Genomic DNA, 15027 nt, shown 5'->3' with positions numbered 1-15027 from the left:
TGAACTGGGACAGTGGGTGAACCCTGCTTCAACCCGTTTTGGCCTTGATGGCTTGAAGCTCATGCTCATGTGGACACAAAAAATAAATAAAATGCAGTGCAATCAGTTTCTTTTCTCTGTTTATCATGCGCAATAATTGCACAATAATCATAAAAATGGGCAGCAATATTTTTTCACCATGAAGCCTGAATATCTCTTTTAAACATTTGGGCACCCAATCCAGGCCACCTGAATCTGGGCCGTCCGTTCCTGTCGACGTGCCGCGTTGTGAGCCGTCCAACCTTCTGATCGAGCCATCCTGGCCGTCGGATGGGAGCCTGGGTACTGCTCACATGGTCCCAACCGTCCATTCTCTAGCTTCCCCTTTTCACCGCCTGTTACGTACCCGCATAGCCACTGACAAGGGGCCTGCTTTCTGCGGTGCCCGGGCGTCAGCGGTTGGAGGTACGCGGGCGTCAGTGTGTGGATGTTGAAACAAACAGAGATGCGCGGTGGCATGCCCACCAGGGGTAAATGTAAATGTGTCATTTCCCCTCTCAATGGGCGTCTGTGGAGAGGACGGCCGTGGCGGCTCGCCGTTCGTCGCCGGGTACGGGGCAGGAGGGTCCTCCCCTTGGCCATGGTCGCACCGAGAGACAGAGGGGGCAGGTTGGCTAGCAGTCTCTTCCCCCCTCACCCAGTACCACGCCCTCTCTCCCACAACCCTCCTTGAAACCCTAGCCGCCACAGCCGGTCGTCGCTGATGCACTCCTCGAGGAGAAGTAAATCGGCGGAGCGCATTTCCGAGCGCGGGAGGCGCGCTGGAGGCGGCGGCCGGGCGCACGGGGAAGCCGCCGGCCGCGCGGGAGGCCATCAGGCGGCTACGGGAACAAGCCAGGCGCTGCCTCCTGGCCTCCCGCCCAGTGTTTCTCCCCATGTCCAACACCAGCAGCTAGCTCCTCCCAATTGCCTCGCCCCATCCAGTAGCAGCAGCGCCTCCACCACCACACCTTAACTCTGCCATGTGATTCCCTCATCTCCTCTCCTCTCCTCTCTTTCTTTCTTTCTTTCTTTCTTTCTTTCTTTCTTTCTTGCCTGACTGATCTGCAAGCCTACAAATCAAACAGCAGCCTATGTTTTACTTCGTTTTAGCTTCCACGCATGTAGATTGTAGATCCTCTAATACATCTAGATCCGTTTCTCTTATTTTCTTCTTTTGAGACTAACTGATGAATGTGGTATGGCTGCAGGCTGACCATAAATTATGGTATTGCTTTGTGAAAGTATTTTCTGTTGATTTAGCCTCTGGTTCAGATAAAGAAAGGTACATCATATAAAATAGGTATATTTCTGGTTTCACAACCATGTGCCACTGGCTTACAGTACATGTAATTGAGTATTTCAGTTAAAAAGTAGTACTGAGGGATCTGCAATTACTTTACATATGAGTAATTAAGCATTTCGAGAAAGCAATACGGTGATATGATAGTGCACACATTTTTGGAATCAGCAATTACTTAACCATTGTTGAGTGATTGGTTGAAACGACATGCAGTCTAGCAGTGCGCAGCAACATCAAACATTTTTTTTTTAGTTTCCTTCTAAATTACCCAGTTTGTTCCCTGATTGGTTGATCGAATTCCAACACCTTTCTTGCAGTTTGCATTGCGCATTGGTTGAGGAGTGCCTGGCAGTTGGCGAGAGAAGAGGATCAAAAGAACGAGAGGAGGCAAGATTATTTTATGGTTGTGGAACCAGTCTCCCGGGTTCTATTTTAGTAAGCAATCTGTTTTGTCACTGTTATAACATCCCTTTTAATGGTGTTATCATGTTGCCTGTTTAGGCTGTCTCGACTTAGAGAAATATGTGACAGCAAAAAACATAGAGAAATATGTAGGTCATTCTTCTTTGTTTACAAATGTTCCTTTTCCTCACATCATTTATTCCTTGAAATGCCAGTCCCATGGTAATATGTATAAGTTATAGATGGAGTTTGGTACCAACTTGGATGACCGTATGGTATAATCACTCAATGTACTATTTAGACAAATGACCAATGGAAAGTTGTGTTTTGTAGAGGTAATAGCTGATTCTATCTGTAGACAACCATGTCTCCTCTATTTTTGTTATGCTAAGATTGCTCACATAATTAACACTCCTAAAACTCGCATGCCACCAGGCAGAGCATTGGGCTAACTCTTATGCACCCTGCCTCCTCAAAATTCAATTTCAGCTTACTTGAGTTGTTTCTGGTACTTAAACTATATAACCTGGGTAAATGGTGTGGAATATTATGATTGTGCATCTACTGAGATACGTGACCAAGATGATGTGATCAATTTTGAGTGAAGCAACTATATGGAAAGGGTTTTCTTGAAGCTGCTTTGGCAATAATGGTTGTCATATTTTTATGATTTATAAATCTTCATATTATAGCTGTTTAAAAAATAATTTTCATTTATTAGCAAATTTTGAGTTGAGCCATATAAGATCTCTCATGTTCTGGATATTTGTTGTACATACACAGTTTCTAATCTGCTGCTAATGTTTGATATGTCATACGTGTAATTTCTGGTACAGCATTTGGAGAAAGTCAACGAGCAGTGTAGGTTATCATATACACATGCACTTCTTATTTCCTATCGTCTCCTGGAAGGACACTTATTTGTTTTGTCTAGATTACTGGGTGCTGCATTTACATTCTTGTAAGTTCAGCTTTTTGTGTATTGTCTACTAAATATACGGAAGGCCATTGTCTCCTGAATAAACATAATGAATCATGGGGCTTGTCAGTTCAGGCCTTTCTTTGTATCGAATGTGCCAGCTTATTCTTTCCGTTGTAGTTGGGTTTGATAAATTTCAGTTATCTCTTTTGGTGTGCTGCATACTTATCTTGGTCTGGATTCTGAATTATTGTTACTCTTTGCTAATGCAGGTTTCAGTTTCTACTAGATTGGTTGTTTAGCAACAATTCTTTCATAGGATTTGTGAAGAAAGAAGTTAGGGCTATTCCAGCTGAAAATAATGGAGCACGAAGTCGATCAGGTGGGATGAACATTTTTCTTGCAAGCCCAGATGGTCATGTTGTCAGTGGTGGAGTTGCTGGCCTACTGGTGGCGGCAAGTCTTGTTGAGGTGCTGCTACTTACCTTTCATAAGAATTTGAATGCTTATGAGTTTGATTTTTTCTAGCAATATTTGCATATAGGTGAAAAAACTTGGTTTACATATTCGGCATTCGTTTTATGAAATAGAGTAGCTTAATTCCTCCTCTTTACATACATTTTTGTTATATTAGATCCACTATCTTTGTCATATGTATTACTTCCTGTTATTCAGATAGATATTTATTAGATTAGTTTTAGTGTATTTTCCATGATTAGCTCCTCTCAATTTAGCTTGAGAAGAGTAGTTTACATAAGATTTTTCGGTCCAGTACCATCAAGGACATGGAGGGTTCAGTTTCTGCCGGTGAGGTAGAGGCCGTCGACCCCTTTGTTGGTTTCAGAGAGAGATAGAACTTTATCTTCTTTGTGTACTAATACATATTATCGAGTGAGAGGTTTTGTTACTGCCAGTCCACTAATGTTTAAATGTATTCGAGTTGAAAAGAGTTGCTTACATAAGATAGATAGTTACCAGGATTACTTTTCGGTTGAGTAGCGGTAAGGACGCGGAACATTTTGTCTACACCGCTTCGTTGTTTTCCTGGATTTTGTTAGCTTCAGGTTGTTATAGGAGAATATTTCCTATCGGTAAACTTAGGACGATAATAAATGTACTCCCTCCGATCCGAAATAAGTGGCGGGCGGTTAATACAGATGCACTTTTACAAATAAACCCTTCTAAAACAAGAAAATATGTGGATTCTCGTATCTAGGTCGTTGGCTGATCGTCGCCGGCGTGCGGGCATCTGCACCAGACTGCCTCGGCCGCGCGCGGGGCGCGGGCTGGTGAACTTGACGGGGCGCCACGTGCCGGCGAGGAAGCCCACCGCGCCGGCATGTCTTCTGGCGGAGGCGCCCTCTCATCGGTGAGGATTGCCCGCCCGCATCAATCTGACGAGAGAGAGCGGAGGCCTTCGAACTGGGAGCGGAGGGAGGAGGTCCAGGTGGTGCAGCGCCGGCGAGATCGGAATCTGATTGGGTGGGGCGGCGTACCAGACGGGGGATCGAGGGAGGCGGAGGATCGAGGGAGACGGAGGATCTCTGTTTCCTTTTTTCTTTTTCTCGTGCGAAACCAGTCCGTGTCCGCCTGTGGGCTGGGAGTCTGGGACAGAGATAGAACAGGATGGATGGACTGCGGGTTAAGTAATAAACAAATACGAGGCTGTTTTTGCAAAATGTCCCATCCGACACTTATTTCGGATCGGAGGGAGTAGTGAAGATGTATTATTTTTCACGATGCCTGACATCTTCTTCAACTTGTTTTCAGTGTGCAAAGTCAAGCCTAGAATGGTTGGTCAAACATTGATTTTTCATTGGTATGTATCGATCTGTATATCCTATAGCAGAAGTGTCCATTCTTCATCTCCATGCATTAAATTAACAGCCTACATGTTTCCTTTTCAGGAACCCCAAAATAGCTTTGGCTTGTGGGATATGATGGCTAACTATAATAGGAGTCACTCTGAGAGTATGCTGATGACACATGCTCAATCTATGGCAACAACCAGTGGTCATGGCCATCGCAATAGGAGCCAGCATACCTACCAAATTTTGCACCTTGTCCCATTTGGTTCTCACCAGGATCAGTTATAACATTGGTAAAGATTGTGCTGCCCCTTATTTGTAAAGCTATCTTCAAACGATTTGCTCCTGTTAAAATTTGTTTGCTCTTGGAAATTTTAACTTGGTAAACATTGTGCTGCCCCTTAGTCATGATTTTAGGAATGTATATAAATTTTACTCACCAGGCTGTCATTCTTGTTATAGATTATACTTGCCAGTGTAGCATAATGTAGCTTTTAGCGTATGATGTGATTATGAAGGAGACTAACAATTTTGACCTGAGAACTTTATGCCCGTGGAAGTTCCGGGATGTCACTTGTGGCGGCGCGTGTGCAGAAGACGCGAAGAGGACGCCAAGCTCGAGCATGTCACCTCCACCATCCACTGCGGCAGGCGCGCCGACGCCATCACCGTCCTCAGCCCACGCCCGCAGTCGTGGTGGAGGGGAGTGGCGGAGCCGCAGCCCGACGAGGAAACACTGAAGGGAGAGCACATGCTGCTGCCAATCTCTTGCCTCTGGTGGGAAGCACGGGGCTGCTGCCACTCAGCACGACCTGGTGCTGAACAGCGGCTGTGAGACCAAGAACGAACTCGTCTGTGACAACAGCACCCTTCTCTGGATTGGACAACATGATGACAATTATGTTTTGATTCCCCTGTCAGATTTGTCGTGGAGATGGATTTCCATGTCCAGGAGTTTCTTACACCACACCACTGGTATTTGTGGAGTCCATGGCTGCTGCAGGTATGCCCATTCTCCATTTCCCCTCTCGCTTCTCTTGCATCTTTACATAGATTGATACAAAATTATTCTGGTGATATCGTTCTATGCATGCCTAGACTCCCCTATTTCTCTCTTGTTGTCACTCTAATTTTTAATCTCTTGCTGTCAGGTTGCAGGCTTTGCAGCTCATGTTTTTGCTGCTTTGGCGGCCTAATTGGAGAGGTTTCCCGTGTGTCTCACAGAGTCTTAGGATGGTATTTTCTTCAAAACCAGCTACCCCATGCCTTTTCCATTAATGTTTCTATGGTTTGGGAAAGTTCAGTCTTTGGTTTTTGCCTTACATACCACGCCGAATCTCCATTTTATCTGTATCTCATGATCTTCAATTGGTTTCTCATCATTAGTTTCTGATGTGTGCAGTTAGTTTGATGTCGGTGATGAGGCTAAAAAATAACTATTATTTGTGACACACGCATGTTTACCAGAATGGGTACAAATCACTACTTCTCTGGTGAGTTATTAGTTTCGTTGTATACTCTGTTTCATGGATGATGCATATTTTTTTACTATAGGATGTTTGTAAAATCGACTAATGTCAAGTTTTCTTTGGAAATTAAGCTGGAGTATTTTATATGGAGACTATATGATGTTTGTTGTTGGAAATTAATTATTTCTATAACAAGGGCAGACTATTAAGCTAATTTTATTTGCAAACTGGATAGGTGGGTGGTTTGATCAAATAGAGTTCTTTGCCTCCTCGGCCTATTCAACGATCGCCACCGGATGATGCCACAAAGCAGCACAGAGTGTATTGGCGCATGTGAGATTCCTACTTCTTCATTTTTGGATCTACATGTTAATCATTTGTGACTTTGCTTTTTCCTGGTTCGTGCTCACGGTCTATGCCTCCAACAAGAGTGCTTTATACTCTACTACTTTTTTTTTGCGTTTACCTTTCCTCCATTCGCTCTTCTGATGTAGATGGTAACTAGATACAACTACATAGGTTATGTCATGGCCTTCTAAAAAGCATCTTTATTGTGTTTCTAGGTTTGTTAGGCGCCGTGTGTGCTGTATATGAGATTTTATTGGTGAGATGGACGTGCCCTTTGTCTGGTTGCCTTCTCTGCCTCACTTGGCCTGCCGCAGATATGTTTGGTCCTGGTTAGTCATGGCCATCCAAAATGTCTGCCAGCGGCACGGTTCCTCGCCATTGTACGCTTTTCAATAACATATAACCATTCAGTCAAATATATAGCGAGGAACCTGAGAGTGGCTGAGACCAGCACCAGTGACCAAATCGGTGTGCGCGCAATGATTTCCTAAATGACTATACTAGGCAGTAAAAAATGTGACCGCGAACGAATGACCGAGATGTGTTGGGGAGTCCTGATCCGAGGGCACTCCAATAAGTGGATGCATGAACAGGGGTTCAGTTAGAACCATACAAATCTTATCTGTAATATTTCTAGGAGACCAAAATACAGAGGATGGAACAAGTTGATATGTAGTCTCTTATAGGATTTTTTCTAATTAGTTTTTATTGATACAGCATGTGCACCATTTGGGTTGATGTTTGATTTTACATGGTAGTGGCGGATCTTGTTCGCTAGCAGTTCATCTTGATGTACTTAAGCTTGGTTTTCTATGAATAAGTGAGCAAATGGTTTTTATGTTTTGACTTTCTATGTAGGTTCTGTGCAATGGAAAGGATCTTGGAACAAATGAAACAAACGTCTGGATGATCAATGAAGAAGCAATGTACATGGGCTCAGATACATATCATCATCTGAAGGTACCCTCTATTTCTAAGAACTTTCTTGGGTATATTCATGTTGTCCAGTACCATTTTTGGACCAACCTTCTACCTTCCCATCAAGTGTAGGAAACATTGTGTGTGTATGCGAAACCTAACGCCCTATGTCAGCTTTCTAATGCTCTTTTCCGTCTTCTTAACCTGCTTGTCACTAATTCATGTCAGTACATAATTCCGAAGGCAGAGCACTAATTTTCGAAACATGGGTTGTGTAGCTGTCCCAAAGTTTATTTTATACTGCATCACTGACAGATAAGTTTGCTGATTTTGATCAACAAATTTCTCACCAGTGATATGTTAGGATATCATATGGGAAAAGTATGGCTGCAGACAGTTGCAATATTGGTGATGATGGTGGATATATTTGCTCCAAATATTTCCAGGAAAGTAAGGAATTGATTTTACCTTTTTCTCGTGCGGTTTCGTTCTTACTTTCCGCTTGGGGAACCCACATATGGATTTCAACACAATCGATGTCGGATTAATGTTCAGTATGACTGAAGCCTGGATTTTTCATTGCCACTATAGATAGACCTGGATATGATGGAAGTTGATGTCTTGTTGTTGGGTATATGTCAGTGTGTATGTTGGTGCAACAGTGCAGTAAATGTTTCCACTTCACTAGTGCTGTTATGTTATTACACAACTAGAAATTGTCCTTTTCATCATACAATTCCACAGACTAATAAGGAGGTTTCTTTTTGTTTTCTTATTATTTTGTTCATCTATATTGTGGGCATCAGATGGGCTTAATTTACTTGCTTGCTCAAATATTACATGACCTATTGAACTTCGTGTCAGATACATAATTCAGGTTTTTTTAAAATATTGCTTTAATTGATCAGATGTCTTGATACATCAATACATTTATTAATGATATTTGAACCGTCATGTCAAAGTCAAAAATCAGAGATCCAAAGAAGTAAGAGTTGATTTTCATCATCTATAGTTGTATTTCTACTCTAGATTTCAGTTTAGAGATATCCCTATACTTTCTACCACACACTCTCTCTGACTTCCCTAATGATTTAATTTTTCTTGGTCATCTCTGCAGACATCTAGAGCATCCATGGTGATGATGTTGTCCATGTGAAATCCTTGGTGAGGTTGGACGTCCCCAAGAGACACATGGTCTCTATTGACATGACAAGTAAAGCATTGAAAGCATTGGTACCTTGTGCTGCTGCTAAACTGAATGCTTACTGCCCCCACTTCCCCCTACGTGTTGTCAAGTCATCTGAGCGACAGTCCAGGTAATTGTTCGGTGCGTTGCATTAAGCGCTATTGAAAACAAGGGGTATCTGCTTTTTTTTGTCGTGTGTTACATTCTGTTGAACAGAGGTGTAATAGTGTGATGAATAAAGAGATGGTTCCTTTTTTTTTGTTTTCAGAAGAAAATAATAGAACCTTGGGATGGGGGTCTGGGTTGAAGGTTGGTTCTTTCTAATGAAGGGAACTTCTTCATGGCTAAATCCTGACGGTGTTGACTCACCTTGCCTTTTGCATCTTTCAAGTGATTCTATGCATTGCTAAACCGATGTGAACTACCGGCTAATAAATAAATAACTTGATTGTGCAATTCCAGTTTCATGGTGAACCTTCTTTATGATGACTACTACAATGGTTTGTCTTGAACTTAACAGCTTTTTGTGTGCCTTGGCAATGCAGATTTGCCTGAGGTTGTACAAGCAAGTAACTCTGAGAATGCGAATGCAGCTCTGCCCCAAATTTGTCAAGCAAGCCACTCTCAGAACATAACTGACAATAGGCAAGTCTTAGTCCCTCGAGAGAACTTCCATACTTGTGAAGATCTCCACTGTTTCTTTTTTACATGACAGTTTGAGGAGAGTTGCAGCAATACAAAGAGTATTTGCAAGGCTATTAGTATTTTGCTTGATCCGTTGCTTAATCGTGCAAGAGTATTGCTGAAGTAGTAGTAGTAGCAATTTTCTCTGTACTTCAGCTCTATTGCTTTTAGAAGGAAGGTTTTGTCGTCGTTTTTGATCTGTTGCTTCAGTCTTTTGTTTCTCTTGTATGAGCTGGGTGTAATTCAATATTTAGTCAACAAAAACCTGAGCCCTGGTTGTACTTCTAAAGACCCAGATCTTAATTTGACACTCTTCATGTCCAGTATATTTCTGAGTACCTTGACCAGATGACAATTGATTCCATTGTCTCAAAGTGATCACACAGTACATTTTACATTGTTGGCTAAATTGTCTTTCATATGTTGTCTACATTAGCATTTCACATATGCATATTATAGGAATATGGAGATGACACGTAAATTTTACTTGCCAATATAATGATAATTATAATTGTTTATTTTCACCGGTTATTCATATATGCTTTCCCGCCGTAGGTGGGCAAGCGCGCGGCAAGCCACGCCTTCCTACCTAGTACGCTTGGCTGGCTCAAGGAACGCATGCTGTTCAAGGCACACGCTTGTATGGATCGATGCATGTATGCTCCATGCTTGGCCGATTGGCTCCCAAGGATACAGATGTTAGAATATGTAATAGGGCTCTTTACTTCATGTATTCTACTCTAATACGTATGTGTATTAGAGTCTATACCTTGTACAATACCTGGCCTGAATTGTGGCTCATATTAACACGAAAACGCCAGAAGACGACTCTGACGTTCCAAACCTAAAACTTCGACATGGTATCAGAGCTCTGCTCTTCCTCGACAACCTAGCTGCCGCCGCCGCTGCTGATCTTCAGCCGCCGCCGCCGCCAGAAACATCGCCACTGCCGCAGGTTACCTGCCGCCGTCGCCATACATCAACAAAACCAGACCGCCGCCGCTGTTGATCCCCTCTGCTGTCGCCGCCATCATACATCCAATATCCAGGCCGTCGCCGAAGCTCTCTGGCACCGCCATCTACATCTCCCAAACATCTACAACCCTCACAAAATCTCCCAGAAACCAAATCCCCAGCCACCACACGTCAGATCAAACCCTAGATCAATCTCGCCATGAGTTCGTCATCAAGCTCAAGCTCTGGCCTGGCCGCCGCCCTCGGTGCCCCACCTGCACAACAGCTTACACGTGGGAACTTCCTGCTATGGAAGGCTCTGATTCTTCCGGCTTTTCGCGGTGCCCGTGTCATGGCGCTGCTTGAAGGCACCGACGTTGCCCCGGCCAAGACTATTGAAGTTGAAGACGCGGAGAAGAAGAAAACTCTGGTTGAAAATCCGGCATATGTCGGGTGGCTTGCTCGTGACCAACAGGTTCTTCGGTTCCTCCTCAACACGATGTCACCCGATATCCTGTCACATCTCCTTGATGTGAGCTCCACTGCTGAGGCTTGGTCCGCCATCAACGCCATGTTCAAGACGGCCTCACGCACCAAAGCTCTGCACCTCCGCGAGAAACTGAATGACACGAAGAAGCTCTCCATGACAGCATATACCTACTACACCAAGATGAAAGGGTTCGCCTCAGAACTGTCAGCTCTTGGTAAACCAGTTGAAGATGATGAGATGCTTGGTTACTTGCTGCATGGTCTTGACAAGGGAGAATACAATGCCCTGATTACTTCTGTAAATGCAAATCCTGGTACTACACTTGATGATTTTTATGAGCAGCTTAGTTCCTATGATATGCGCAATGGAGTTGAAGAAAACGGGGAGTTTGTCTCTTCTGCAAATCTTGCTCGCCGTGGCCGTGAGCAGCAGCAGCATTCACGTGGTCGCACCTCACCTCCTCGCGGTCGCACCCCTGATCCTGCCCCTTACCGTGGTGGTGGAGGTGGTGGTTACCGTGACAGAGACGATGACCGCGGTTATTGGCGCCGTGATGAGCGCTAGGGTGATCACCGTGATGATCGCTGTGACAGACGCCGAGATGATGGTGGAGGTGATCGCCGTCGGTTTGATGGTGGTGGCTGCCGCTTTGACCACACCCCCACTCCCTATGTGGACACCGACTGTCAGATATGCACCAAGCATGGCCATCCTGCTAGCAAGTGTTGGTGGCGCTATTCAGATGACAAGAAGAACAAATATGATCGTGAGAAGGGTGCCCATCTTGCCTCATATGGTGTCGATACAAACTGGTATACTAACACAGGGGCAACTGATCACATCACTGGCGAGCTGAATAAACTCCTCATAGCCAACAAGTATCATGGACAAGACAGTGTTCGCACTGCTGAAGGTACATGTATGAATATTAGTCACATTGGTAATTCAATTTTGCGCACTCCTCATGGTTTCTTTGATCTTAAAAATATTCTTCATGTTCCTAGTGCTTCCAAAAATCTATTGTCCGTTCATCACTTTGCACTTGATTGTCAACACCCGGATTTTTAAGTCCAGATGCCTATTATGCCATTCCTCGCAATCCCAGGAATATTGTTTTTGCGAGACATAATAGATTGATATCACAACACATCATTCATTACATACCATAATCGTCTTACAAATAAAGGATCACATGATCCAGTCTTAGTACAATCATAAGAGATCTAGAGATCCAAATACAAAACACATAGCGGAAGCAAAGTAGTAGCGGTCTTGGTCCATCTGTTCCACAGACAACTGTTGACGTCAGGAGTGATCCTAGTTGTCGTAGACGTCCTGCTGTCCTTCTTCCGGGTTCTGGTATTCCTCTTCATAGTCTGGCCATTTGAATAGCCAGGGACACAGCCATGAGTACTTTTTAAAGTACTCGCAAACTAATACTAATGTAAATACTATCAACTATAGTAAGGGGGTTCTAAGCTCTAGTTTTATTTGCAGAAAGCCAGTTTTATTTCATAAGTACTTTAATAATTAAAACCTCTTCATTTGCCTAACTTAAGTGGGAACATTAGTGTCATCCCCACAACTCAGTTGTGATTCAAGTCAAAATCACCTTTCAATTCAAGTCACAAGTCACCATTCATATTTTTAGAAAAATTCTGATGACGGAACAGTATGGCCTTTCCAACTGTCCATGACCGCGGACGCGGCTATTCGAATAGGTTAAACTCTGCAGAGGTTGTACACTTGTGCCACAACAATTGCAATAGTTCGTCAGGGGTAACTGGCCCTGATTTATCGTACGCAGTACGCGAACTACCAATCCTAGCCTTTCATTTACATACTCTAGTATAGGCACCTCTCCCCATGAGCTTGGCCTCCCGGTGAAAACAAACCGTCAACCCGGGAACTGCACAGGGCTTGGGTAGGACATTCACCTCATTTCACGCCATTTCACATTCAATGGAGGCAGCCTCGGCATAACCCCTATGACGCTTGTTCAGAGGGAACCCATACTAAAATACATAAGTTTCCAGCTAAGCCTTACCCAGATTCAGGTATTGTGGGGGTACTTGTAAAATTGGAATGGTATCGCACCCAAACCCAACCATCAGATTTTTGGTAAGTTTCACCAAGTCCTTCACACGTCACATTTACCTTCAAAATCTTTCAATAGAATGACTCATCATTCCAAGGTTTTCAAAATCTTTGGTTTTCACAAGTTCCCATCTAGAGTAAACAATTTTAGTTTAGCACTAGCAACTAGTCGTGAGGGATGCTAACTAATTTGTAGCTATCTAGGCTAAGTTTGATACTCTTGTAACACTCTATACATAGACCAAAGTTAACTATAAAAGTAAGCTTTAAATAACCGAAGTAAAAGCTTGTAAGAATAAAACTTGGGATTGGATCCTTGAACAGAAAAAAATAAGTGTAATGGTGCCTTGCTCCATTAGAGCTTTGCACTTGGGAACTTTGCAAGAGTGTTAGCTTGCCTTGATTGGGGAGGTGATCAAAGTTTTCTTCTCCTTCCTCTTGGTAGAATACCTCTTCCTCTTGATAGTCTCCGGTACTAGCGTCTATAAACGAATACGAGGATACAATCACCAAACCATACTTAAGTACTCTTAATTAGCCTTAATGGCTCACAAAAATGATCTAGCATCACTACTTAACATTGCTACCCAAAATTATGCTAGGGTTCCTTTATTTAGTATTAGGAAAATAATTTCCTCTCATTGAAATTGGAATTAGGGTTTCTCTTTAGTTTTGGAGAAATAATTTCTTCTCATTGAATCTTCTTAAGATTTAATCCTCTCAAACAACAAGGTACGATCACATGTTGACCAAGGTCAACACTTCACACTTATTATTTGAGAAACATGTTTTAAATGAGATTCATCATCTCATGTGATTTAAATAACCATTGTAATTTTAAATATTATTTTGATTTAAGTTTCCCCAAGTGAGCAAGTATGAGCCCATGCAATAGAGGTCATCACATTACCTCATAACACCTGGGAAAATGATTTAAATGAGGTGCTACACCTCATAGATTTAAAATCCTAAAAATTTGATATAGTTTAAATGGGCTAGTATTGACTACATAGTCAATATTTTGCTTCTAGCCCATGATCATGTACAGAACCTAGACTACATTTTTACATATTAAATTAGAGTTGGTTAAATGTGAATTATTGCAATTGGGTTCACTTCAAAATTCAAATTGGTTGATTTTCTATATTTATTTGAAAACTGAAAAGTCTCTGTTTTGTTATTTTTACTATTCAAAATTCAAAACAGTTCTAGGGTTCAAACCAGTGGGGTTAGTTAGATAAATTCATAAGGATTCTGGAACAATTGGATTCACTAAATTTGGACTGGTAGATTTGAAACTATTCAAAATATGGCAAAGGATCAGTATTGAAATTCTCTGAAACAATTTAATCCAAATTTGAATTAACGGGCTCAGGCGGGAAATGCTAACGGGCCGCAGAGGGGTTTAACGGGCCAGCCCAGTGAGCTGCCACGCTGGACGAGAGGGGACTGACGGCGGGGTCCACTGTCAGCCAGTGTTTTCCCCAGCCCGAAACGGTACGCGATGGGGGCCGTCGGATTCAAAGGAGGATCGACGGCTCTGGGTCGCCACCTTCCTCGACATGGCTCGCCGGAGAGCCAACCCTACCGGCGGCAGCGAGGTAGCGATGGGGAGCTTACCGGCGTCCGGCGAGATCGGCGAGGCGGGCAATCGACGGTGGAGACGACGGCGGTTCGAGGGAGGGTCGCAGCAGAGCTTGGGGTGGACGCAATCGCCGATGGCTTCTGCTACGGGCTCCGGCGATCGACGGTGCAATTGGAGCTAGCTAGGGCTTAATCAAGGTGGAGCAGGGGTCGAGGAGATCGAGGAGAAGGAGGGGAGGCCGATGGTGTGCTCGAATAGCTCGGGGAGGGGCTCTATTTATAGTTGCGCGTGTGTGGGGTGGGTGCCCGTGGAGGTCATCCATGGCGCCGGCGATTCGAGCGACGAAGGGGCAAGGTAGGGTGCGTAGGGGGTAGGCGACGTCTAAGCGGAGCTAAGGAGCGTGATGGCACGGCAAATGATGGACTAAGGCGTGCAGGCGAGTGATGGGAGCTGACTGTGCCGTGGCGGAGGACGGTGATCATGGCGTCGTCGTCAGTGCTTCCGCGAGCTAGCGAGGTTGTCTAGCAGGGTCCTAGCACGGGGTGGAGTGCGCATGCGCAAGGAGAGGGGAAGGGAAGGACGACAGCGCTCGGGCGAGGCAGTGTCCAGTAGCGTGCCACGGCATGCCAGTGCACGCTCTGTCGTGCACTGGACGTGGTGATCACGTCGGGCCAGGGCTTTGTCGTGCATGGTTTGGATGGGCATCGTGTCTAGCAGATTCAGCGTGAGTAGGGTAGCTAGTTTGGCAAGGTTTTGTGGAGAGGAGAGAACCAGGGTAGGGTTTGACATTGTGGTGATCATAGGGTCGGCATGGAGTGGCATGGGGATGGTGCAGGGCTGTCCTTG

At 44.1% G+C, this 15027-nt stretch overlaps 1 protein-coding gene across 1 annotated transcript; it reads left to right on the top strand.

Moving 5' to 3' along the window:
- The first annotated feature begins 519 nt into the window (after positions 1–519).
- On the top strand, positions 520–9390 carry LOC127325531 (uncharacterized). The gene is made up of 14 exons (XM_071827774.1): positions 520–648; positions 1230–1303; positions 1639–1756; positions 2560–2684; positions 2915–3113; positions 4413–4461; positions 4550–5453; positions 5602–5686; positions 5853–5943; positions 6155–6252; positions 7126–7227; positions 7539–7635; positions 8303–8501; positions 8917–9390. The coding sequence occupies exons 1-6, from the start codon at positions 520–522 to the stop codon at positions 4449–4451; spliced, it is 684 nt and encodes a 227-aa protein (XP_071683875.1). The 3' UTR covers positions 4452–4461; positions 4550–5453; positions 5602–5686; positions 5853–5943; positions 6155–6252; positions 7126–7227; positions 7539–7635; positions 8303–8501; positions 8917–9390.
- Positions 9391–15027: the final 5637 nt, after the last annotated feature.

The sequence above is a fragment of the Lolium perenne genome, chromosome 3 (genome assembly GCF_019359855.2).
Source record: "Lolium perenne isolate Kyuss_39 chromosome 3, Kyuss_2.0, whole genome shotgun sequence".
NCBI classification, from domain to species: domain Eukaryota; kingdom Viridiplantae; phylum Streptophyta; class Magnoliopsida; order Poales; family Poaceae; genus Lolium; species Lolium perenne.
This window is presented reverse-complemented; position numbering and strand designations above follow the sequence as displayed.